Here is a 26,624-nt window from a genome sequence, read left to right as displayed (position 1 = left end):
AAGGAAGACCTTTCTCTCTATCTCTCTCTCACTGTCCACTCTGCCTGTCAAAAAAAAAATAAAAATAAAAATAAAATAAAATAATAAAAAAAATTATCTGAGTAGTTCTTTGATGTGAGCTATGTAAAAAATAATGATGTTCATGTGCCATAATTTGTTTGGTTATTCTCTGACAGATTATTTGGGTTTTTTTCACCTTTTCATCATCATTTTCTTAAAGTGAAAACATCTTTGTGTATTTCTTGGATCTCTGCTTATTTTCTCCAGAAAAAATTCCTTTAAGTAGAATTACTGAGCCAAAAATAACCATAATTTTCTAAGGTTAATACATTGTTTTTCAGAAAGATTGAACCACTGTCAATTTTCTTAGCCAAATTTTATGAGGAATTTATGTTCTCCTTGATACTCTGTCTGACCCTAGCTTTCCCAGAATGGAAAACTGATTATATTTTTATACTTTCATTTTCTTTTAAGTTTGATAACATCACAGCTACCCATTTAATTTTCATTTTTTAACTTTTAATGAGTTTGAATCACTTTCTTAGTCCCTTGTACTTAGATAAATACCCACTTGCATTTTGGCTTATTTCCTAATTAGGAACTTAATGTTTATCAAAGAATTTTTATGCATTCAGTTTATTAGCCCAGATCATATTTTGGCACATTCCCCTTACGCACACTTATTTTTTTGTCTTTGGGTCTGTGATAATTTTTGACTTCAAGATTTTTAACTTCAAAGCAGATACATCTATTCATGTTGTCTTTGTGAATGCTTTAAAAGCATAAATCGTTTGTTTTATTATTTTATTCTTATGTTGCATTTGTTGTCCTTCATTGATTTGAGAGGTTTTATATCTTGATTCTGGCTTTCCTAATGCTGCTTCCCAGTGATATTGGCTAAAGCTGCCTTCTTTCATAGTCTCAGTAAAATACTGAACAGGACAAAATCATGTGGCATAACATTAGAATCCTCTGATCAGTTTGACATGAATCCATTTAGCAATACTTTGGGGACAAAGTCCTTTAATCATGTAAAAATTCATTTGGTCTGTGTGTTTCTCTGATTATTGCAGATTTAATTAAACACCCAGTTCTTTACAAATATTTATTGAGCCAGATACTATGACAAAATGAGAGCTCTTTAAGTAATGAGTTTTCCTGCGATGGTCTTGATATGGTTTGTCTCCTAGATTTTTTCCTTTCTTTCTTTTAATTTGCAAGGCAGAGTTACAGAGAGGGGGAGAGACAGAGAGAGAAAGATTGATCTTCCATCCATTGGTTCACTCCCCCAAAAAGGCTGCCACAGCCAGCGGGGCAAGACAGAAGCCAGGAGCCAAGAGTTTCGTCAAGGTCTCCCATGTGGGTGGCAAGGACCCAAGCACTTGGGCCATCATCTGCAGCTTTCTTGCTAGATTAGCAGGGAGCTGAATAGGAAGTAGAGCAGTTGGTACTTGAACTCACGCCCATGTGGGAGTCTGGTGCTGTAGGTGGCAGCTTAACCCCTTACTCTACAGCATCAGCCCCTCCTAGATTTGTGTGTTGGAAACTCAGTCCTCAGTGTGGCAATGTGAGAGTTTGTGGAACCTTTAAGAGGTGGGGCCTAATGGAGGGTTGTTACTGGCTAAGTCTCCTGTCTCCCCCTGCTGTTGTGACGCCTTCCACCATGAAGACTTCATCTCAGCACAACACAGCTCGTATTATGCAGGTTGGAATTCTAGCCTCCAAAACTATTGGCTAAACAGACCTCTTTTCTTTGTTAGTAACCAGTCTCAGGTGTTTCCATATGGTAATGGAAAGCAGACTAATACATTCCTCAAGCACTATTCTGAGAGTTCTTATACAGGTGTTCGGTTTGGGGGATAAATTTGAACAATATTATGGCTGCTCTTTTAAAAGGGATATTTTCTTATCATAAAAGGAATAGTGATTTTAATATTTATTATAAAGTTTACAAATATATGCAAAGTGTACAGAAATGTGAAAAAGAAAGCCAAAACCCTATTAGATAGGAGGCAAACAAAAAATATTGATCATATTTTGGTGTATTTTCAGTTTTTCATACATATGTATTTTAAAGTAATGCTTATTTTTTCTCTGATTATGACAATAGCGTAGGTTGTTTGTAGAAACTACTATAAAACATACAGAAACACTGATTTATAATCTCATGATGTGTGCAATTTTTATTCTGCTTTGATTTATTAATTTGACATACCAGCATATGATTTAAGTATTTTTCTATAATAAGAGGAAAGATCTTCATAAATATCACACTGGCATGTACTACATTTTACTCAATAATTTTTCTATTACTAAACGCTTATAGTCTTCCAAGTTCTGTTATTTTAAAATATGTAAAATGAATATCTTTGAATGTGAAGAGTTTTTTCTTAGTTTTTAGTTCATATTATGTCCTTAGTATAGATCCCTAGAAATGCATTTGCTGGTATTATACTCAGTAAAACACATCTGCTATCAAATTACTTTTCAGAAGGTTCATATCATTTTAAACCCATACGAGTCTCAATAAATTCATAAAATATCATTAATCTGTATATTTTGGAATGTACATTTCTTGGTAAATAGAGATATTTACACATCTCTAGTTTGTTGTGTTCTCAAAAGATGTTAAAACATTTAAACAATCGTTGCTTTGAGTTGTTTTATCTCATCAGAGTCTGAAGACTCCTTTAGCACAGTGCTTCTAAAAATACCAATTACCTGGGGATCTTGTTAAACTGCAGGAGGTCCGGGCAGGGCTTGGCATTCTGTGTTTCTATAAAGCTTCCAGAGGAGGTGCCTGTGTTCTTGTTCTCCAGATCACAGACAACTATTCAGATGCCCCGTTATTTTCTCATTAAATCTTGGGCTTCACTTCCTGACTATTTTCCTTACCTTCTTCAGTTTCAAAATTATTCTTGATGGGGAAGATGCAAGCAAGAAAAAAGCTAAAAGGGAGAACTTAGAGATGCTGCTTTCCAACTGCCACATGCTAAAATCCTACCACGTGATGCAAAAAGTGACCCTCTCTTCCACGGCGTTAACATGTTTTAATCCTTACTATTACAGAAGACCTGAGATCGTTTCAGGATTAAATCTTACTAACTTAATTCCCATTTGTCCCTCCTTTTGCTCTCATCCTTGCATTTGTCCCCCCCCCCCCCCTTTTGCCTGGTCATTGTGCATAACAAGTCTGAACCTGTGTTTGTGTATGTGCCCTCACATTCTATGCCTCATCGTGATAACTGCGTCATCGGAACTTAGCTTTGTGGAACTCCCCAGACACCTCTCAAGCCAGCTTCTCTTTTCACCCTCTTACCATTTCTTCTCACTCTTGGTTTGCTCTGAGGTTTTGGAAATCCAGTTTGACAAGGTCAGACAAAACATAATTTTACACCCAGATTTACTTTTCCTTCCCTTTGGTGATGGCAAAATCACCCATGTTCTAGATTGCTACTACCTGCACATCCTAAATAGTCCTTCATTGTTGAGGCCAGGCAAAATTGAGATGAAGCATTGAATGTGAAGAAGCTTGCTTTTTAAGATGCAAAGCACCATTTTAATGTATTATTATACCTGCTAGGTTTTTATAATGAACAGATATTAAATTTTATCAAATACTTTTCATTGAGATGATTATATGATTTTTATTCTTCATTCTCGTGTGATATGTTTATTGTCCGACCCTGCATTCTTAGGATAAGAATTATACCTGCTAGGGAATAACTCATTCCCCTTATTCCTTCCCTGGTCTTGACCTTCTCAGCACAGCAAGTAAAAGTGAATAGATCTGCTTTCAGCCAAATGAGCTGCCAAATAGATTTCAACCAACTCAACTCCATCGTGCGTCCACATCAAATCTGTATCCACATTGCTGTGCTATCACTTGTATTTCTCCTGTTCCTCCTTCATCTAAATATACTTTTTATTTTATATTTTAATTATAATTTTGCATTGCATACATCATTTTCCAAATGTATTTTAATGGCTGTAGTATATTCCATTAAGTGAATTTGTATAATTTACATAAACAGATCCCTAATGTAGGAAATGTGGCTTTTTTCAAATACTTTTTTGATAAGCAATAGTTATTTATAATATCAGTCATACAGAATTTATGTAATTTAGATTTTATTTACTTAATGCAGAGTTCAAGGTGTGGTTCTTGATAAACCATTGCAATCCATTCAAAATTAACAAAAGGCATACATGTCTCAGAAAACCTAGTTTAAAAACATATTCTCTGGCCGGCACTGGGGCTCAATAGGCTAATCCTCCACCTGCGGCACCAGCACCCTGGATTCTAGTCCTGGTTGGGGTGCTGGATTCTGTCCTGGTTGCCCCTCTTCCAGTCCAGCTCTCTGCTGTGGCCCGGGAGTGCAGTGGAGGATGGCCTAAGTGCTTGGACCCTGCACCCGCATGGTAGACCAGGAGAAGCACCTGGCTCCTGGCTTCGGATCAGCACAGTGTGCCAGCCGCAGCGTGCAGGCCGCAGCGGCCATTGGAGGGTGAACCAACAGAAAAGGAAGACCTTTCTCCCTGTCTCTCTCTCACTGTCTACTCTGCCTGTCAAAAAAAAAACAAAAACAAAAACAAAAACCATATTCTCTAAGTTTTAGTATTATAAAACTGTCACATCAAATTATTGGTATGTTGAAGTTTGAATGGATATTATATATTGCTCCCTAAATAATTTTCAGCCAGTTTTCAAAAAATATAATAATGCCTTACAAATGTATCTGAGTTAAGAAGAAATCCTCATCACTGTTTGATATTGCAAGTTGAAAATTTTCTAAGAGACCCAAAGCAAAAGGGATATGTTGGTTTAATTTTATTATGTGTGATGCCAAAGCAGGTTGTATATTTTTCAAAATTTCTTAAAGCATGATAGTTCTTTTTCATTTTTTATTATACAAAGGAAATATTTGATGTGTTTCATACATACAGTTTTAAGAGCATAAGAATTTTATTAAACTGAAATGCTTTTACATTTTTATTGGGTGCAGTGAAATATTTCAAGAAATATTCATAGCATAAAAGAATGAAACCAGGCAACTGCTTTTCCCATTTCCTTATCTTTTCTTTCTGTTTGGAGTCTACTAGCTCCTCTCTTTCAGTTCTCTGTATAGTATTTAATACATTATTGTGAATCACAGTGATTTCATCATGCTATAGAACACTACAACTTACTACTTCTCTCTGTATTTCACTACATGCAATTCAGTCCCCCTCTATTTCTCTTCTGCATCTGCTTATTCACTTAATACAATGATCCCCACTTCCATCCATTTTGCTGCGAATGGCAGGAGTTAATTGCTTTTATGACCAAATATTATTCCATTGTGTATATACACATTTTCTTTGTTCACCTATCAATATGGATGGAGCAATTAGTTTGATTGATATCAATTAGGTTGATTCTGCATTTTGGTAATTGTGAAAGTGCTATAATGTACATACATGAGAGTGCAGGTACCTTTTTCATGAACATTTCATTTCCTTTAGATATATACTTTGAAGTAGGATTACTAGATTGTCTGGTATATCTATTATTAGTTTTGGGCAACTTCCATACTGTTCTCCACAAGGTTTTACTAATTTGTGCTAATTAATAATCTACATCCTTGTCAGCATTTGTTATTTTCCTGTCTCTTAGAAAAAAGGCATTCCAACTGCAGTGAGATAACCTCTAATTGTGGATTTGATTTTTCATTTCCATGATGGCTAATGATATTGAGCTCTGTTTTTCACATGTGTTTGTTGGCCATTTGCATTTCTTCTTATAAATGTCTATCCAGATCCTTTGCCTATTTCTTTTTTTAAAAATTTATTTATTTATTTGAAAGTCAGAGTTACACAGAAAGAAGGAATTGGAGAGAGAGAGAGGTCTGCTATCTGCCAGTTCAATCCCCAACTGGCCATAATGGCTGGAGCAGTGCCAATCTAAAGCCAGGAGCTTCTTCCAGGTTTCCCACGTGGGTGCAGGGGCCCAAGAACTTGGGCCTTCTTCTACTGTTTCCCAGGCCATAGCAGAGAAATGTACTGGAAGTGAAGCAGCTGGGACTTGAACCGGCGCCCATATGGGATGCCAGCACTGAAAGCGGTGGCTTTACCCACTATGCCACATTGCCAGCCCCTATAATATATCTTAAAATCTGGTACTGTGATGCCTCCAGCTGTATTATTTTTGTTCAGTTCTGCATTGGTTATTCAGGATCTTTTTGCTTCTATTTGAATTGTATGATGGTTTTGTCTAATTATGTGAAGAATGTCATTGGTATTCTGATAAGGATTATGTAGAGTTTGAAAATGTTTCAGGGTAATTTGAACATTTAAAAATATTTTTTCTTTTCTTTTTTTTTTTTTTGACAGGCAGAGTTAGACTTGAGAGAGAGAGACAGAGAGAAAGGTCTTCCTCTTCTACTGGTTCACCCCAAAAATGGCCATCCGAAGCCAGGAGCTGTGCTGATCCAAAGCCAGGAGCCAGGCGCTTCCTCCTGGTCTCCCATGCAGGTACAGGGCCCAAGCACTTGGGCCATCCTCCATTGTCTTCCTGGGCCACAGCAGAGAGCTGGACTGGAAGAGGCGCAACTGGGACAGAATCTGGTGCCCCGACCAGGACTAGAACCCGGAGTGCCAGTGCCACAGGTGGACAATTAGCCTAGTGAGCTGCGGCGCCAGCCTAAAAATATTTTTTCTAATCAATGATCATGGGAGGTCATTCCAATTTTTGTATATCTTCAATTTCTTTTATCAGTGTTTTGTAGTTTTCATTGTAGAGGTCTTTTGTATATCTGGTTAAGTTTATTCTAAGATATTTTAAACAATTTTGAGTGGAATTGCTTTCATACTTTCTTTCTCAGTGAGTTTGTTATTATTGTATAAAAATGCTACTGACTATATGCGTGTTGATTTTTATCTTGTGGCAATGATGAATTCATTTATCAGTTCTAACAGTCTCTTGGTGAGGTTGTAGAATACTCTTTATATAGACTCATGCCATCTGCAAATAGGGATAATTTGACCTTCTCCTTCCCTATTTGTATGCCTTTTCTTTCTCTTCCCTAGCAGCTCTGGTTAAAACTTCCAATACAATGTTGATTAAGAGGGTAAAAATGGCTATCCTTAACTAAAGATTCCAGATCTTACAGAAAATGCTTTCAGTTTTTCCACACTCAGTATGATTTTGACTATGGGTTTGTCAAGTAGCCTTTCTTATGTTGAGCTATGTTCCTTTCTATATTCAGTTTGTTCAAGGCTCTTATAATGAACAGATATTAAATTTTATCTAATACTTTTCGTTGAGATGATTATATGATTTTTATTCTTCATTCTCTTCTGATATGTTTATTGGCCATCCCTGCATTCTTAGGATAAATTGCACTTGGTCATGACGAATGATCTTTTGGAGATGTTGTTGGATTCAATTTGCTAGGATTTTGTTGAGAATTTTTGCATCTGTGTTCACCAGGAATATTGTTCCATAGTTTCCTTTTTTGTTGAGTTTTGGTTTTGGAATCAAGATAACACTGGCTTCATATGACAGTATTGAAAGGATTACCTACCTTTTAATTTTTAGAATAGTTTGAGAATCTGTGTTAGTTCTTTCTTTAAAATTTAGTAAATTCAACAATTGAAAGTACCTGGTCCTGGATTTTTCTTTATTAGCTGACTTTTTATTACTGATCAGTCTCATCACTTGTTATTGCTCTATTCAAGTTTTCTATAACCAGCCTGGGTATAGAAAATTTGGGCTTTTACTGGTACTGGGTCTCAGAGCAGCAGGCCTAACTTTGGGTTTCAAGGCCAAGCCTTAAGTTTACTTTCCTACACTACTCTCCAATGGCTGTAATCTTACTCTATTATCTGCCAGAGACTGGTAGAGAAGTGTTGAAGGTGGACTCTGGGCCAAAATCTCAGTCCCAAGGTCATGCATTGGGGCCCTGACCTACTGTGGATTTCACATCAAACTAAGGCTGATACTGGGTTTCAGTTCTAAGTCTAGATTTTATTCCTTTCCCCACCCCAAGAGAGGTGTCTTTCTTCCTGCTGGAAGCTTCTGGGGAGAGATGATGGGGTGACTTTTCCTTATTGCATTCTTCAGTGTGAATGTTCTTATAAGTATAGTAAAATACTAAAACCTGTATCTCACCTGGCTTTCTTGACACTCACGAATGTGACTTGATGCACAAATCCTCTCCAAATTAGTGTCTCTGTGAAGAGAGGAGCATTTTTATTACATTTCAAGTTGGAGCATCTGACTCAGCCATTATCTTGCTCTAACTCACCTGCTAACTGTACTTCTTGATTTCCAACTTGCTTCTTTCTGTCCTCTGCCTATTTGACTTTCTTATAAAATCCCAGAAAATAATTTAAAAACCAGAATTAAGAAATATAATCATTCATCTTTGTTTAAATGTTCCCCCTATTTTTCTCCTCATGTTTGTTTGTACACACACACTTATATATACTTATTTTTTAAAAGATATGATTATCATTTCCACATACAGTGCTAAATATCTTTTTAACATGTCTATTTCTTTAGAGAGTTTTTATAAACTTCTCCTGTTGTATTTGTGATATGAACATTATCCAAAGGTCCGCTTTCTTCTGGAATTAAGGCTGCATTAGTGTTTCAGAATCACTTCCTTAACCACACACAGTCAGGGCATAGGGACTGTGTTCATATACATTATAACTACACACATTAGAAAATTACTTTAAGGAACAGTCAAGAGCTGCAGAGCCAATCTAAGTATATTGATGTGTAAATCATATTAAATTGAGCCACATATCAGGATTTTTGAAAAGAAGCTTAACAAACAGATACATAAGAGCAGCATTTGGATTCATATGAAAGCCATAGCAATCAAACTGCTTTGAGAAACTAAGTTAATTTCTATTTTAGGGTCAAGAAAAACATTACGTTTTTGAATTACTCATTTCAGACCTAAAATATCTATAAAACATTTTCTTTTTGAAGAATTAGATAGAGTTGTATACAAACCAGTTATTCATCATATCATTAGGAACACTGAGATTTTATATGACTCAAGAAGCTGTTGAAATATAAATATCTTGAGTAAACTGATTGCAAAACTCACATTGCTTATTTCAAATACACTGTCAATGAAGTTCTAGTCATTAAGGATCTAGAGATGTAAATCTAAACTTGGTTTGAGGATCTCCACAGATAGCATTTTTGCAGAGCATTGCAAATTTCCCTCTCAATCTGTGGGTCAGTGGAGCTCTCATATTATCCAATGTTGGTTGGTACTGGAGTAAGAAAATAGACCAGATCAGGTGGTTAATATCTCAGGCTATTAACTCATAACATTTGTTATTGGCATACTGAATAGCAAATAAGCCGTTATAAGTGTTGCATCTTCATAGACAAATTCTAAGGCCATGCACATAACAATGAATTAAAGAGACTAGAAGGTGAAAAACATCAATATTCTCCCCAAAAAACATTAAGTTCAAGCAATGATTCTTCATAGTGAGAGATTTTTCTCCCTCCCTAGAGGATGTTCAACAATGCTGTAGATATCTTTGATTGCCTTAAGTTGAAGGAATATCAGGGCTGCCACTGGTATCCAGTGGGCAGAGCCCAGAGATGCTACCGAACATCCTACAGTGCTCCACAACAAAGGATATCTTGCCCTAAATGCCAATGTGGAAGTGTTTGAGAAACCCTGAATTGAAGAGGTATTTACAAAACTGAGACTATGTAAAACTCATCTAAATTCTCTTGTTTTTGTTGATTCACTCATAGGTGTAAACCCAATAGAAAAAATATGATTGCTCCTTGTCTAATTTGTTTTACTAATTTATTAATTCTAAGACAAAGAACCTATATCCTAGAAAAATATATTCAGTTTCTGACCCAGCCAATTCTTTAAGTGAATGGTGTTTACCTTGTGTGGTGACAGACAAAAAGTCAGGTCAAAAAGAGTCTAAATAGAGTAACAACAAAACATTAGATAGTCTTAATGCCATACAGGACAAAATGGAATTTGGCCATTATGTAGTTAATTAGATTAATATGGATAACAAGCAAGCTGCTTCAGGGCCCCTGTGGAACATTTGTCCTGAATTATCTGGGTTGACTGTCCACTCTTACTATGGGAACTGAAAGAAAGCCAAAACTCTCCATGCAACACAGACATGAACTAGATGATGCAGTGTATCAGGTGTTAAGAGGGGAGCTAATTAACTAGGTACATTATTGTTCTTCGCTAAGAATGTAAGCTTAACTAAGAATACAAACTAGGAGGGAAACATGAAAAATCATTGCATTTATCATTTTTGTGTGTTTATAGAGATACTGCAAAACTGGCAGTTAATTTCCTCAAATCCTTCCCCTGAACTATTTTTTGCATAATTCCTTTTAAAATATGGCACAAGGATGAAATATGTGTGGAGTTTGCACTAGATTCAATATTCTGCTGCTGTGGGAGCTTGACTGCCTGTGATGTCTTGTTTGAGTAGTCAAGAAGGGCATCTTTTTACTACTGCTTTCATTTTTGTGGGTGTTTAGCAACATCAGTTGGTGGTAATTTATTGGTTGGCTGTGGCTAGGAGAGATGAAATATTTTGTAAGCTTCGTAGATGGTGGTGAATAACTTTGATAAGAGATATTAGTTGCAGAAATACTTTATACCTTATAACATATTTTAACACATTAAAAAACTAGTGCTCCTTGAAAATATCCTTAAGTATTGGAAAACTCAGTTACAGTTCTGATAAGTATATTAAAAGTTAATTTAAAACTATATTATATTTATTCTTTTTTTTTTGACAGGCAGAGTGGACAGTGAGAGAGACAGAGAGAAAGGTTTTCCTTTAGTTAATTAAATGCAAAAAAAATATTATGTGTAGCAAGTTATTATCATATGAATTATCTTTTATTTAAGTGATAACTATTTTTCTTCTATTCAATATATCTATTCACAATTTATATTAATATTATGCAGGTAGAAAGCAAATACAGCAGTTTACAGTGCAGTTGAGTTTATACATTAACTTATGCTCCAACTAATAGCAATGATAGACAAAATAGGAAAGCTGAAAACTAAATACGTATGTTCAGGATGGAAAAAACAAGACAAGTGTATCCATGTGCCAGAAACTGCACAGAAATGAATACATTCAATATCATTGCCATGGGGTCGATGCTGTGACTAGAAGGTTGAGCATCCACCTGCGTGCCGCTTCGAGTCCTAGTTGCTCCACTTCCAATCCAGCTCCTTGTTAATGTGCCTGAGAAATCGCCAGAAGATGATCCAAGTGCTCCTACACCCACATGGGAGACCCAGAGGAGCTCCTGACTCCTAGCTTCTGGCTTTAGATAGGCCTAGCTCCTGCTGTTGTGGCCTTTGGGGGAGTGAACCAGTGGATGAAGGATCTCTTTTTCTCTCCCAGTCTCCTCTCTCTCTCTCTCTCTCTCTCTCTGTGTGTGTGTGTGTGTGTGTAACTGACCTTCAAATACATAAATAAATCTTTAAAAAAAAATCATTGGCATGATGGGGTCTAGTTCTGGAACAAATAAGTGGTAGCTAGGAGTTCTAGTTCTCTCAGGTTAAAAAAGAAAAAGCCCAGGGTTTCATGTAAATAGATTTTAATTATACTTATATAAATTAGCATATTTATATAAATATTCATATTATTGAAAAATATAGATGAGGGAACTAGAAGCCATGGGATTAGGTCCTTCTATCTGACAGCAGGCCTCCACTACAAGAAATGTTGAAGGATCTTTCTCTGCTGGAAAGAAAATGATCCAGATAGAAACTTAGACCTATACAGTAGACTGAAGAGTAACACAAATGATAAATACATAGATAAACATCCTAGACAGGTTTTTTTTTTTAATTTTAAAAATTACTTTTGGAAGATAACTGAGCATTGAAAATAAAAATAATAATAATCAGATGGAGGATCACTACATGTAAAGTGGTGTAATATTTGAAAATAGACTGTAATAATTAAACATGTACATGATAAACTGTAGTAATTAAAAATGTATATGATAGACTATGAATATTACAACCCTATAAAAATGTAAAAGCTATTCTAGCTCACAGGCCATGCAAAAATAGGACATTGGCTGAATTTGGCCCATTGCCTTTAACTCCTGAACTAAGTTTCCACCTGAGAAGATGTTGCAGAAAAAAATGAAAAACAAATTAACAAAGGTAATTAGAAGTAAGGAAATAATAAAGATAAATAAAGATGAAAACTGTACTCATTGGGGCTAGCGCCCCTCACTGATCTCCTCAGAGGAGAGGAGGTGAACATGACACTATGCCAACAGAGCTGATCAAAACCTCCTCTCTGATAAAAAAAAAAAGAGATCTACAATGCCCGACTTGGGTGTCACCTTGGACACTCCCCTCACCCTGGAGCACTGAACAGAGCTCCCTTGAAACACATGCCTGAGGATATTCACTAAAAGAGCAGATATTCCACTAAGACACAGAAGAATAGTTTAAAGATAAAAACCATCACAGGAGGGAAAAAAAAGTATCATAAATGCCCAATAATAAATATAGCAATTCAAGAAACAAGACAAAGGAAAACAACATGACACTCAGAAAAGAAAACAACACTTCAATACTAGAATTTGAAGATGAAGAGAATGATCAGCCTTTGTCCTGACTGTTGATGTACAACTTAATATTTTCTACTTAATACTATTGGTTGAACTCTGTAATTAACACACAATGATTCTTAGGTGTTTAAATTTAACTGACGCCCTCTGGGCCTCCTGTCAGCGGGCCCGCAGGGCCTTCCCTGCGAATCCTGGTGCGTGCTGCGGTGGCCGCCCCTCTCAGGGGGAGGGGCGGGCACGGGCCCAGCGTAAGTGCACAGTGCCTGGCCTTTTCACGTGTCCCGAGGGTCAGGCTGCGGGTCTCTCCTTAGAGCGGCAGGAGAGCAGAGCGGGAGCTGCGGCGCTGGGGCCATGGCAGGACAGGCATTTAGGAAGTTTCTCCCGCTCTTTGACCGGGTCTTGGTGGAGAGGAGCGCCGCGGAAACAGTAACCAAAGGAGGCATTATGCTCCCTGAAAAATCTCAAGGAAAAGTATTGCAAGCAACGGTAGTAGCTGTTGCATCAGGCTCTAAAGGAAAGGGTGGAGAGATTCAACCAGTTAGTGTGAAAGTTGGAGATAAAGTTCTTCTTCCAGAATATGGAGGCACTAAAGTAGTTCTAGATGACAAGGATTATTTTGTATTTAGAGATGGTGACATTCTTGGAAAATATGTAGATTGAAATCTCTGGAACAGCATCACATGAAGCTTCCCATTCCATTGAAGTTCTGAAATCTTTTCATCATGTAAATAATTTCCATGTCTCTTTTATAATAAACTAATGCTATCTAAGATAATGATGCCCATTGTCTCTAAACTTTAGTTTCACTGTTCTGGTGTAAACATTTACAAATAAAATATATAAATGAAAAAAAAATAAATTTAACTGAAAAGTAATCTCTGTTAAATATAAGCGTGGGAATAAGAGAGGGAGGAGATGTACAATTTGGGACATGCTCAAGCTGACTTGCCCCAAAGGGTAGAGCTAGAAACGTGCCAGGGGATTCCAATTCAATCCCATCAAGGTGGCATGTACCAATGCCATCTCACTAGTCCAAGTGATCAATTTCAGTTCACAGTTGATCATAGTGATAGGTCTGAGTCAAAGGGATCACACAAATAAGACTAGTGTCTGCAAATACTAACTGATAGAATCAAAAAGGGAGAGAACGATCCAACATGGGAAGCGGAATACACAGCAGACTCATATAATGGCAGATGTCCTAAACAGCACTCTGGCCTCAGAATCAGCCCTTAAGGCATTCAGATCTGGCTGAAAAGCCCATGAGAGTATTTCAGGCATGTAAAGCCAAGACACTGCAGAAAAAAAAAAAAAAAAGAAAAAAAAGAAATGACCTAAATGAAAGATCTCTGTGAGATCCTAGCAGAAAGAACAGGTCATCAAAGAAGGAGGTACCGTTCTCTGAAGGGAGGAGAGAACTTCCACTTTGACTATGACCTTGTCTAAATATGATCAGAGTCAGCGAACTCTAAAGGCCTCCATAGGCCTGGCAACTCATGACAAGAGCCTAGGGTGATTATTGATGCCATAAACAAGAGTCTCAATTTCTTAAGTCAATAACAGGAGTCACTGTGCACTTACTCCTCATGATGTCCTTAATGTGCTATACATTGTGATTTAATGCTATAACTAGTACTCAAACAGTATTTTTCACTTTGTGTTTCTGTGTGGGTGCAAACTGTTGAAAGCTTTACTTAATATATACTAAATTGATCTTCTGTATATAAAGAGAATTGAAAATGAATCTTGATGTGAATGGAAGGGGAGAGGGAGCTGGAGAGGGGAGGGTTGTGGGTGGGAGGGAAGTTATGGGGGGGGGGGCATTGTAATCCATAAGCTGTACTTTGGAAATTTATATTCATTAAATAAAAGTTTAAAAAAAGAAAAAAATCCTTTTGAGTGGCATCAAAATCTTAAATGACTGGAAAAATTTAATGAAATATGTGTAATATATACAATAAATCTGTACAATAAATCTATAATATGTTGCTGCTGAGAAAAATTAAAGACCTTAATTAATTAAGATACTATTTGTCAGGTTCATAGATTAAATGACTCATTTTCACTAAGATGTCAATTCTCTTAAATTATATTCACATATTAAAATCCATTACCTAACACAATCTCAGTCAAAATTTATAGCAGTCTTTTATTGGGGGGGGGGGGGCGGCGGCTAGAAACTGGAAAGTAATTCAAATATTTAAGTGAGGAAGCAAATGACACAGAATGGCCACAGTAATTTGAAAATGAAGAACATTGCAGGACTCACGTTATCTAATCTGGAGAAATACTGTAAGCTACAGTCATTGAGACTGTGGTGCTGTTTGAAGTATAGACAATTAGATCAATAGAATGAAAACTGTGACAAGAAATAGACCCACACAATAGATGTCCATTGATTTCATATTAAAGTGTCAAGGTTGCTCATTGGGGAAATTATAGTGCTGATATAACTGGATATCCATATGGAAATAAATTATGCATCATATCCAGGCTCAAGTCAGGGACTGCATTGTTCTAAATCTTTTACAATTCAGTCATCAACAAATATTTAGTAATGTTTGATAGTTTTCAAAGCTAATCTCCTCTATATCTATCAGTATGTACAAATCATGTTTTCTTTCCTACAGAAATAAATCTGAAACAGCAGTTTCATGAAAATCAGACATTTTTGACCTACTACGTATACCAAAAAGTGAAATGAAATAGATTTGGTCATTTAATCTAATATAACTCTTATTTTACCAATTTTAGGGTGGTGTGGGATCTCATGGTGGAGAATCCATAGTATATGAGAAACAGGTGAGATAAGAGTGGGGACCAAGGCCGGCGCTGCGGCTCAGTAGGCTAATCCTCTGCCTTGCGGCGCCGGCACACGGGGTTCTAGTCCCGGTCGGGGCACCGATCCTGTCCCGGTTGCCCCTCTTCCAGGCCAGCTCTCTGCTGTGGCCAGGAAGTGCAGTGGAGGATGGCCCAAGTGCTTGGGCCCTGCACCCACATGGGAGACCAGGAGAAGCACCTGGCTCCTGCCATCGGAACAGCGCGGTGCACCGGCCGCAGCGCGCCTACCGCGGCGGCCATTGGAGGGTGAACCAACGGCAAAAAGGAAGACCTTTCTCTCTGTCTCTCTCTCTCACTATCCACTCTGCCTGTCAAAAAATAAAAAAATAAATAAAAAAAAAGAGTGGGGACCAAGTAGTAGGAGCCACCCAAGGACCAGTCCTCTACATAATGGAAAAGTTGATACTACATCTTGACAGGCATGTCGTGCCCTGAGTTCCACAACAAACTTAGGACAAAGAGACTATTTCCAGATTTATCTGCTGGTAGGAATAGAATGGACTGGTAGACAGGGCTGACCCTAGGTTCATGGGAGGCTCTTCAATACCTGAGAGAAATCAAGCAGAGGGCAACACCTGATCCTGCCAACTCTGTGATGACACCTAGGACATTTCTACTTGGAAGAGACACAGCAGCAACCTGCAGGTTTTTCTGGTGGTATGCTGGCAGGCAACATCATTTTGAGTGAGCAAATGGTAGTCTCTCTGGTCTTTTTCCTTTGCACAGAAAGAGGAAATGAAAATGACATTTATTGCAGTTACTATAGGCACTTTGCTTGTAATATGTCATCTTATCCCCACTTATTTTCCATATTTTCATAATAGGACACCACAAAACTGAAGCTCAGAAAAAGTGTCACCAGATTAACCTCACGTAATTAAGCCACTAGTGTTAAGAATTAAACTCAAATCTGTCTCCTTCCATAAACTGTGATCTTTCTACAATTTTCCAAGACTAGAAGGTCATTTTTGTGAGTACATTAAAAATTGATAAGATTTTTATGGACAGATTTATACTAATAAAATTCAGGCCGGCGCCGTGGCTTCACAGGCTAATCCTCCGCCTTGCGGCGCCGGCACACTGGGTTCTAGTCCCGGTTGGGGTGCCGGATTCTATCCCGGTTGCCCCTCTTCCAGGCCAGCTCTCTGCTGTGGCCCGGGAGTGCAGTAGAGGATGGCCCAAGTGCTTGGGCCCTGCACCCGCATGGTAGACCAGGAGAAGCACCTGGCTCCTGCCTTCAGATCAGCGCGATGAGCTGGCCGCAGCGGCCATTGGAGGGTGAACCAACAGCAAAAAGGAAGACCTTTCTCTCTGTCTCTCTCTACTATCCACTCTGCCTGTCCAAAAAAAAAAAAAAAATTCATAGGAGACTGGTTCATTTAAAAATTATAATTTATAAGTATACAATGGGGAAAAAACTGACAAGAAATACTAGAGAGCTTGAATCAACAATTTAGCACAATATCACTAATTTCAAGATCACCTGGGAAGCTAAATTATATTGAAAATATTGCTAGATTCGTATAAATCAGAATCAAGGACAGGAGTGATCTTTAGTGTAAAGTGCCTCTGGTAAAAGAGATCAAGGCTGTTTTCATCACTTGCTGATATGTCCTGGTCAGGCACCCCTCTCCAATGGACAATGCTAAGTATATGAGGGTACCTCCAAAAGTTCATGTCAAATAAAATTAAAAGATAAGTGTATTGTGTAGTCCCCTCAACCCTCACCCACAAATCAAAATCCATGTATACAGCAGTCTTCAAAAAGTTCATGGAAAATGCATATATTATTGGGGCCAGCACTGTGGAGGTAGCAGATTAAGCTGCCTTCTGCAGTGCTGGCTTCACATATGGGCTCCCATTCGAGTTCCAGCTGCTCCACTTATGATGCAGCTCCAGGCTAATGTGCCTGGGAAACAGCAGAGAATGGTCCAAGTGGTTGAGCCCTTGCACCTGCGTGGGAGACCCGGAGGAAGCTCCTGGCTCCTGGCTTCAGCCTGGCCCGTGCCCTGGCCATTGTGTCCATTTGGGGACTGAACCAGCATGTGGAAGATTCGTTTCTCTCTCTTTCTCTAATTTTTCCCTCTTTCTCTGTAACTCTTTCAAATGAATAAAATAAACTTTAAAAAATGCATATTACTGGTTATTGTTTATAGCCCTTGTCCATACTCCTGCAGACCAGTGGTATTTCTACTTTACTTGTTGATCTCTTTATTCTGTGGAGGATTAAGCCTGTGCTTATAAAGTAAATTAAAAATATGTTAACACAAATATTAAAAGAAAAAAGAAAGAAAAACCTATGTATGGATTTCAACATTTATAATCTTTTAACTCCATTTTAAATGAATGTTTACTGCCATATGATATATAATGTGTGTGTGTGTATGCATCACATGAAAATGCTTCTGTCTTTCAGAATAATTTCCATTCATGCATTCAATATGGAATGTCATCTCTACTGGCTGGGCTGTTCTAGGCACTGGAAATACAATAGTAAATAAAAATATTTAAAGTGCCTACTTTTGATGAGGGAATGTTTAAAAATCTGTCAGAACCAAGAAAATAAAAACATTGACTTGGCTGCAGCTGTAGATATGCAAATAGAGTTGTTTTTATCAACTGATTCTTATCTTGAATCTTTTTTTTTTTTTTTTTTTTTTTTTGGTGTCCCTGCAGCTTCTCCTCACTCACCGGCCTCAGAATTCATCAGAGATTTACGAAATTGCCAAAGCAGTTCCACAAGCAAGAGATGGCCGTAGCGTTTTTTATACTCGTACAACAAATGCCAGACATTTTGAGGGCCATCTGTTCCTGGGAGACTCTAGATTGGTTCTGCAGGAGCTTTTATGATTAGACCTTCTGAGACACTGACTACACGATGGTGAATGTCAGTGAAAACAGATTGGCTCAACTGAATTCTTTCAGACTCACTCCCATACATTTATACCAGGTGAGCTGGGGATTTTGTGTGGTGTTGTTATCCCTGTTAACACCTGATTCTGTCTTGTTTACTTTTTGTTCTAGGACATCCTTGCAAAAAAATACCAGGAGAAATAAGTAGGTTAGGGGCTGAAAATTAAAATGCTTGTGATTATCTAAGAATTTTGATCAAAACGCTGCTTGTAATTTATCCTATATAAAAGCAGCCCTTGTTCTCTGCTCCCCAACTCCTGCCAGAATGAAATTTAAAATCAGCCTTTAACACAATAGAAATTCTGCTTCTACTAGCAATTAGATTGATTTCATACAGTACATTAAATCGAACACTTTCTGCCCTAAAGTAATTTTCATTCAAAGCCGAGTGGCATATAATCTATACAAATCAATGATTCAGATTGGGCTTGGGTGGGTGGGCCAGATCCTGCCTCTTTTATTAACCCTCGGTGTGAAAGCGCCAATGATTACTGCAGAACCTAGAGTGCAGAGTGCTGCATCTGGAGTCAGACCGCAGGTTAAAGCCCAACATGGCCCTTACCAGGGAGGGACCATGAGCAAGGTGCACAACCTTTCCACACCTGTCTCCTTATGTGTACAGAATAGGAATAATAATGGTACATATCCTATAGGATTGTTGGAAGGGTTAAAGGAGTTATTACATGCAAAACCCTAGGACAGTGCTTGACAAACAAGATATGCTCAATAGATAACTAGGTTGCACAAACATGGGCTCACTCCGTACAACATACAGTTTGACTCCCACTCCTTTACATTCCCTTTTCCATTGCTCTTGCTGTTCTGGGATTGTACTCTCTAATAACATTATATCAGATACACCATTGCCCGGGGGGTTTGCCTTCTGTAGGTTGGGCAGGATGATCTCTAAGATTCCTTAACACCCAAAAATCCCATGTTTTGTTGCAAAGAGAGTAAACTTGCAGTTAGAAGACCCAGTTTTATGCCCTATTTTTTAACAAGAGTATCTGTGTGACCTTGAGCTAGCCAGATAGCCTCCTCAAATGTTGGCTTTAAGTAAATGAGGGTAAGATGTAGTCGCTTCTAGGAAGAACAGCTCTCTTAACAAAGTGATTGGAAGGATCGACTTGGGTATGCAACTGAATGCAGTTCCTCACTGCAGAGCTAGGGGACAGTATTTCCTGAGCAACTTCTTTTAACCTCTTTTCTCCCAGCTCCCAGCAGCAGAAATGTCCCAGGTGTCTGTGGCTAGGTCTCCATGACTCATGCATGGACCTCTATGAACCTCACATGAGACATGTACTCATTCATTCTAGCCTCCTCTCAATGTCTTGATACCTTGTTACCATAAGCTCATCTGGTCTCCCCAACCTGCACAGGCCTATTTTTGGCCTCTCTCCCTATTCTGCAGTGACTAGGTATATTGGGCTAGCTTGCTAATCCTGTACAAATTTACAATAGACAAGTGTACTGGGTATCTGCCCTGCAGGTTCGATTGTCCTCACAGTCAGTTCCCAAGACTCATGGGGAACAAGGTCTCCCTGAGGGCAACTAATGGAGCTGACAGTTTGTGGAGTCATCTCTATTTTGTTAGAATCTAGAAAGTAATAGGTATGTCTCCTCATGCACCATTAGATCTCTCAACTTTTAGCAATGTCTATAACATAGGGATCAACATTTGCATCAAATAGTCAACAAGTTTCTCTCTTCACTGATGCCAAATCTTCAAAACTGAAAGGTGAGTTTGTAATGGTAAGTTTACAATCACAATTCCTTTGAAAATAAAATGAGAGGAAAAAAAATCTGTTTAGAGAGTTGGATATAAAAACTTTTAACAAGAGACAGAGCCTATCTGCATTGAACTATGTTTAGATGGGAAGCCATTTGGCCATGGTCCAATTGTGCCTCCATGTTCTGTTTAGAACATAGCTCACTCTTTCTGTCTATTCAACACAATGTACCTTAAGCAGCAGACATAGAGCTATTTAATATGGGCTTTGATTGCTAGCAACAACAGTTCTAAAAATAATCAGGGTAACTGGTATACTTCACTGAATATCTATAGGACAGAAAAAAAGTGTTTAAATCACGACAGAAAAGATTGAAACCAGGATACCACTGCTTTTCTAAAGAATGTTCTCTTATTAGGATCTATTTCAGTTCAGAATATTAGCTATAAAAGTTATTTTATGGTGGGTTTGTATTATTTCAATTTGGCTAAGATGGAATATTTCCCATCACTCCCTTCTCTGAATAGTTCCATGTTAGTGTGGGCCCCAAGAGGTATTTCCCAGGAGACCTGGAAGGCAGAAGTGAAGCAGGAGCCATGTATTTGTATGCCCAGCAAGTGGTGAAAAATTGTTCCCGCTCTGACATTGTTGTCACTTGCTGGCTCAATGTCACTTGTTGAGTTACAGCAGGCAGTCTTGCCCATGCAAATACTCCAGCTCCAACCAGTCTTCCTTCAGCCACTCTGACTTCTGGACCAGGTGCAGTTTAGCTCTGATTGAACACCCAGGCCATCAAAACCATAGGCTTGGAACCAATGAGATAATCCCATCATAGTTTCTAGTCCATCTTTGTGGCTTCTAGATTTTTTTCTCTCTTCCTCTTTGCACATTCATTTTCCCATCCAAGTGGCCCCAAATTACAGTATTAGACCTAAAGATAACAACTCTATTGACTGTAGAACATTTTTCCACAAATATGTAAGTCAAATTATTTTAATAAATGTCAGTGTTTCCCTGGTTGAATCTTGACTGATACTTTTTGATACTGGAAGTAGTTACACAGGAATAGAGTCTTACGGGTATATTCTCTGGCTTGGTTTTGTGTTCTATGGCACTGATTCTCTCATGTGATTAGATTTAGAGTCAGTAATGACCCTGTTCCCAGTGATAATAGCTAATGAGGGCCAGCGATAAGCTCAAGTTCATGAAATTCACTGGTGTGATTATATTCTTTATCTCCCTGATGCAGCTGGCCTGATAGAATGTCAGAATGGTTTTTTTGAAAATTTAATCACAAGTGGCAATACTGAAGCTGGGCTAATGTCTTCCAGAATACGCTCTATGCTTTAAATCAGTGACCAATAAGTACTGCTATGAGTAGTAGCAGTCATTTTTCCCCCTTAGCTCTGCTTTCATTACCTGTGGCTCTGGTGATCAGTGTTTTATTTTCCAAGTGAGGAATCCTGCTCTCAAAAGATACAGCAGTGGTTACATAAAACAAAGTTCTTGAGCTGCCACCTACCACTTTAGGCAACTCATATAAGTAAATCCTCAGGCAAATAAAGGGGCTACCAGATTGGTCTGGATAATTGACCCCAATTATCAGGGGGAAATTGGGCTACTTCTATCAATGGGTATAAGGAAAATTATGTCTGAAATGCAGGGGATCACAAAAAGCACCTCGTAATTCTCCCACTTTCCATTCCTAAGCCAATGGAAAATGATGCCAACTCAATTCAGGAAGGACTGCTAATGATCCAGTCTCGTGGAATGAGTTTTAGGTAACTCCAGCAGGCAAGGAATCATGCCCATCTGAGATGATTGAAGAGGGCAAGGGGAATAGGGAATATGTAGTGAAATACAGTAGTTACATTCACCAGTTATGACCACCTGGCAAGCTATAAGAGCAAAGATTATCATAGTTCATTTCTCCTTTATTTTGACATAAAAATATATCTTTCTTCCTCTTCCTCATTTTTCTACCATATAAAGCATGTTAATAGTAACTAGTAGTGCCTCAGTAGTCAAGTGATGGGATATTAAGGGGGAATGTGACTCAGCTACAGGAGGAATGCTCATCATTTAAAGATACATAAATTGACTCAGAATCTTCTTTGGAAGCTAGTTTCTATATTTTCAGTCCCATGAGAAGCTTGTTGCATTATATTAGAAGCATGCTTTTTTTGCTTATTTGTAAGTTAAACGTAGTTAAATGAAGTAGACATCGATGGCAAACTAACTTTGGTAAAATGTAGACAATTTATGTTGGGACACCTTCATTTAGCTGAAACTATTTTACAGAATTCCTTTCCCTGTGTAGTTTCCTATGAAAATGGACCACAAGAGACATTTTGAGCAAGATCTGGAAGACAATAAAGGCAAACATATTCCTTCAATGCTCAGAAAGTAGGTGCAGGGGCATTAGATGCTGTTACTGCCTGAACACATCGGGCAGCTGGGTTCTTATCTGGAGACTCTGGAGGAGACCTTGTTTCCAGGGTCCAGCAGAATAATTAAGTCATCGTAGTTCTCTCCTGGCTAGTGGCTGGGAACGGTTTTCAGCCTGCAATTCCTGCTTTCTGATCCCCTTTTTCTTCAAAAACAGCAACTGTAGGTTGAGTTCTTATTCTTCAAATCTCTCTCTGCCATCTGCCTTGCCTCCTGCCTGAAAAAAAGGCTGGGCTTTAAAGGACTGCAGTGATTACCATGGACCCATGTGAATAATCTAGGCTACTATCCTTATCTTCAGGTCATCTGATTGGTAACTTAATCACATCTGCAGAGTTCCCTCACAGCAGGACTTAGATTGGTATTGACGGAACGGCCAGTGATGGGAGTCTCCAGGGCAGACATATTTAGAATTCATCTATCTCAAGTCCAGTCACATTTGGTCCTGATGCTAGAGCTGGAAGCACAAGACGGAGAGTGTAAAGAGGGAGTCCTGGGCCAGGTCATGGACAGACTCAGGCCATGCTTGAAGAAGAGCTTTCAATTTATAAGTAAACGAAAAGGTTTTAGTAGGGAGTTCAGGTTTGTGTTTTAGGTGGAGTTCTGGCTACAAAATTAGAAGCCTAGAGACTTCTCATAGGTCAAGGATAAATGAGCCTGAACAATGCAAGTGATGACAGAAATTAGTTCAAAGTGATGTATTCTAGAAGTATCCAGAAAGTTAAACTGCCAGGACTTGGATGCTGAGGGTAAGGAAGGGAAGGATGTACTCTGAAATAATGGTTGAGTTTTTCCTGGGGGGAGAGGAATCTGAGAGCAGGCTGGAGTTCCCGAGACATGAGACACAGGCAAGCAAGAGAGGAATGAGAACTTCCATTTTGGACAACGAGCCCACCAGTGTACTTGAAGTGTATGGAGGAAATACAAATCCATGCGTATGTGAGACAGAGAGGGTGATTGGGGAATTTGATTTTAGATTCTGGGAGGTTTTTCACACCTTCTGGGGGGAGGGTAAGAGTATAAAAAGAGTAAGGGAGCAGATTCAATACTCTACTTACAAAGTGTAGCTTCTCGAAAATGACAAAACAGGCACCCAAAAATTAGTTTGTTAAACTCACATACAGATTATTATCTGAGACTTAATGACTGTGCTTAATCAGTTACTTAGTTTCAGAGATGTTTGGACATAAATTCATGTGGTGATAAGATCAAACTCTAGTCATCTTTGTTCAGCCTTCTCATGCTCAGGGAGAATGTTTGCCTGCTCACAACTCAAGGATATGGGCAATGAAAGTTAATGGAAAAAAGAGTAGAAAGAAATTAGTACATAAAGAAGTTCTTATCTGGAGACTCTGGAGGAGACCTTGTTTCCAGTGTTCCTTTAAGTCCAGCAGAATAATTAAGTCATCGTAGTTCTCTCCTGGCTAGTGGCTGGGAACAACCCCAGACCCTATACCCACCCCAACTTCGGGAGATTCATTTTTTTTGGCATCCAGGTTTTTATTTCTAATGAAAAGCAGAAACGGGGCAACATGATTAAGAAACAAGCTACACAGCATGAGCCACTAATAGCAGAATTAGAAAATTATAAAGCAGCTGTAAAAGCCTGCTGCCATGACCATCAGAGGTTTGCCCTGAAGTAAAGAATTAATGACAGTGGTCAAATTCAACCTTTTCCAAACCAGATGGTTATCAATGTTGATAACTGAGACTATAAAGCATGAAGTGTTTAAAACATTTTAGAAATTAGAATAGAAGTGAGTGTAACTTAATTAAAAATATAATTACAATATGAATTAATCGTATCACAGGTACTGGAGTTTCCTGCTTTTCCAAGCATGGTCAGAAACTTCAATTTTCTTCCTGTGTGCATTTTGATAACTCAGAATCAATTGTTAATTTCAACAAAGGGGCAATCTTATAAGAACTGTCTCCTGTTAACCATATTTTTCTTGGAAAGTTAAATAAAGCACAACTCATTGTTACATGAGTGTGTGCCATACACAGTCACACACACACACCATAAAAAAGGCTTTTGTGTCTCCAGCATACATCTAACCTTGGACTTCACACACTTGGCCAATTTTCTTTCTCCTTGAGGAAATAACTAATAATTTCTTTGTGGTTTTTTCATATTCAAATTCCTATTCTTTCATTACTCCTATACATTTTCCCATTACTTCCACTAAAAGTAAGCAACCAGGAAAAGCTTTATCCTAGAATGAAATGGGAAGTGCTCTGCTGAATTAAACACAAAATCATGAGTTGTTTTCGCAGCTGGTGAGACTATTCCACGTGGTTTGCCCATTAATTGAATGGCTGCTGATGTGCAGCCAAGATGAGGGTCTTCAGCCTTGTGCAAGTTTTTCTTTCTTATTACCATTTCCAAGAACTCAGCTCAGACCCTGTTATCCCTCACCTGGGCCATCTTAATAGCCTTCCCATGAGTTTCCTCTAAATCAGCCTCCTCCTTGAATCTGTGCCTTCAAAATATACCTGCAAGATTCATTGTCCTTAAGTGCCATGATGATGCTGTCACATCTCTGCTCGCAAGTTTGAAGGAGCTCCCACAACTCTTCCAATTAAACATCACCTCCTCAGTCTGCTGCTGTGAGGCCCTGCACAGCACTGCCCTGTTTTAGCCTTCCAGGGTCTTCTCTCTCACCTCCTTTACCTTTCCTCTACTTATCTGCTACACCCACAGCTGTTGTAACACCCGCGTAGCAAACTTTTGTGGCGTTGGGGGGTCCACGGCTGCAGGGTCGAGGTGGGAACTCCGTGGAGTGTGGCCTCGGGCGGTTCCTGTGCAGCCAACGGTCGTAAAGACCCTCGGCTCACTCACGTAATAAGAAGTGGGAGACCTGATTGCTGCTGGTTAATAAAGCAATGTGTCCCAGCATTGATAGTGATTTTATTATGCATGATTTACTTGCTTTATTTGTATTTAGTAGTTATGCCACGTAGTGCGTCAGGACAAGTGCACCATGATTAGAAACAAGGGAATCAAATAGTGCCAATAAGCATTTCACAAGAATTAACAAAAAACACTTTAGACTTTGGCCCACCAGTCATTAGGGCTATTTACGAGGGACACTGACAAAAAACAGCACACCCTAGACAAGATAAAACAAAGGGAGCTGAGGTGTGAGTTTTAGGGAGCTGAGGTGTGATTTAGGTTCCGGGTTATCAGAAGGTTTAGGCAACATGGGGATGAGAAAGCTACATTCAATCTTACTTAGGTGATATATGGGACTTGGGCTAACAAGCACCACCATCTGATAACTCCCCTGTCCCAGGTTCTCCTAATGAGAGGTTAGCTAGTAACCTGACCTTTACCTTTTCTTAAAAGTAGGACTGCGAATCATCACCACAATGTCTCCCTGTGTCCCTTGTAAAGTTAATCATGTAACCCCATTAACCTTAACAGTTTTTGTAATCTTGGAATTTCTTTTGTCTTCAGCAATGTAGGCTTCCCTATATAAACTCTGGTTTCCTCGCTAATAAACTGCAGCAGCAACAGCATACTCATAGTGTGTGTGTGTCTGTCTGTCATTTCCCCGCCGATTCCTGTTTCTCCTGGCCTTCGCCCCCTCGTTCTCCCTCGGTCTTGTGACTCCGCGAGAGCCGGTCCGCGGCACTTATCAACCAGGCTGTCTTCCTCCTGTTCATTAAACCCCATGTTCATTTTTTCCTCCAAACTGATTGCCTTCTTTTGCTGGCTGGTGCCACTGTTTGCTCATCAAAAATATGCCCCAGTGTGGGCATTTAGCCTAGCAGTTATGACACCTGCAAGCCATGACTCAGTGCCTGTGCTCGGTTCTGAGCTTTGGCTCCTGACTCCAGTTTCCTACTAATGAAACCCTGAAAGGCAGCACTGATGGCTCAAGTAGGCACATTCCTGCCACCATATGGGAGTCCTGGTTTGAGTTCCAGGGTCCTGCCGTTAGCCACCAGCCCATTCACAGCCATTGTAAGCATTTGAGGAGTAAACCAGCAGATGGGATCTCTCTCTCTCTCTGTCTCTCTCTCTGTGTGTGTATATCTAAATTAAATAAAAATTTAAGCCCCCCTTATGCAAA

General features: G+C 38.8%; 1 protein-coding gene across 1 annotated transcript; it reads left to right on the top strand.

Moving 5' to 3' along the window:
- Nucleotides 1–12,885: 12,885 nt before the first annotated feature.
- Nucleotides 12,886–13,452, top strand: LOC133757102 (10 kDa heat shock protein, mitochondrial-like). The gene has a single exon (XM_062187715.1). It carries the CDS (start codon nucleotides 12,965–12,967, stop codon nucleotides 13,271–13,273), a length of 309 nt encoding a protein of 102 aa, XP_062043699.1. The 5' UTR covers nucleotides 12,886–12,964; the 3' UTR covers nucleotides 13,274–13,452.
- The last annotated feature ends 13,172 nt before the right edge of the window (nucleotides 13,453–26,624 follow it).

The sequence above is a fragment of the Lepus europaeus genome, chromosome 3, assembly GCF_033115175.1.
Source record: "Lepus europaeus isolate LE1 chromosome 3, mLepTim1.pri, whole genome shotgun sequence".
Taxonomy (NCBI): domain Eukaryota; kingdom Metazoa; phylum Chordata; class Mammalia; order Lagomorpha; family Leporidae; genus Lepus; species Lepus europaeus.
The sequence above is the reverse complement of the archived record's forward strand: the minus strand, read 5'-3'. Positions and strand labels throughout refer to the sequence as shown.

Bases quoted from the DNA above. Each gene is read 5' to 3' on its own strand.
- LOC133757102 (XM_062187715.1), top strand. From the start codon at position 12,965: ATGGCAGGACAGGCATTTAGGAAGTTTCTCCCGCTCTTTGACCGGGTC.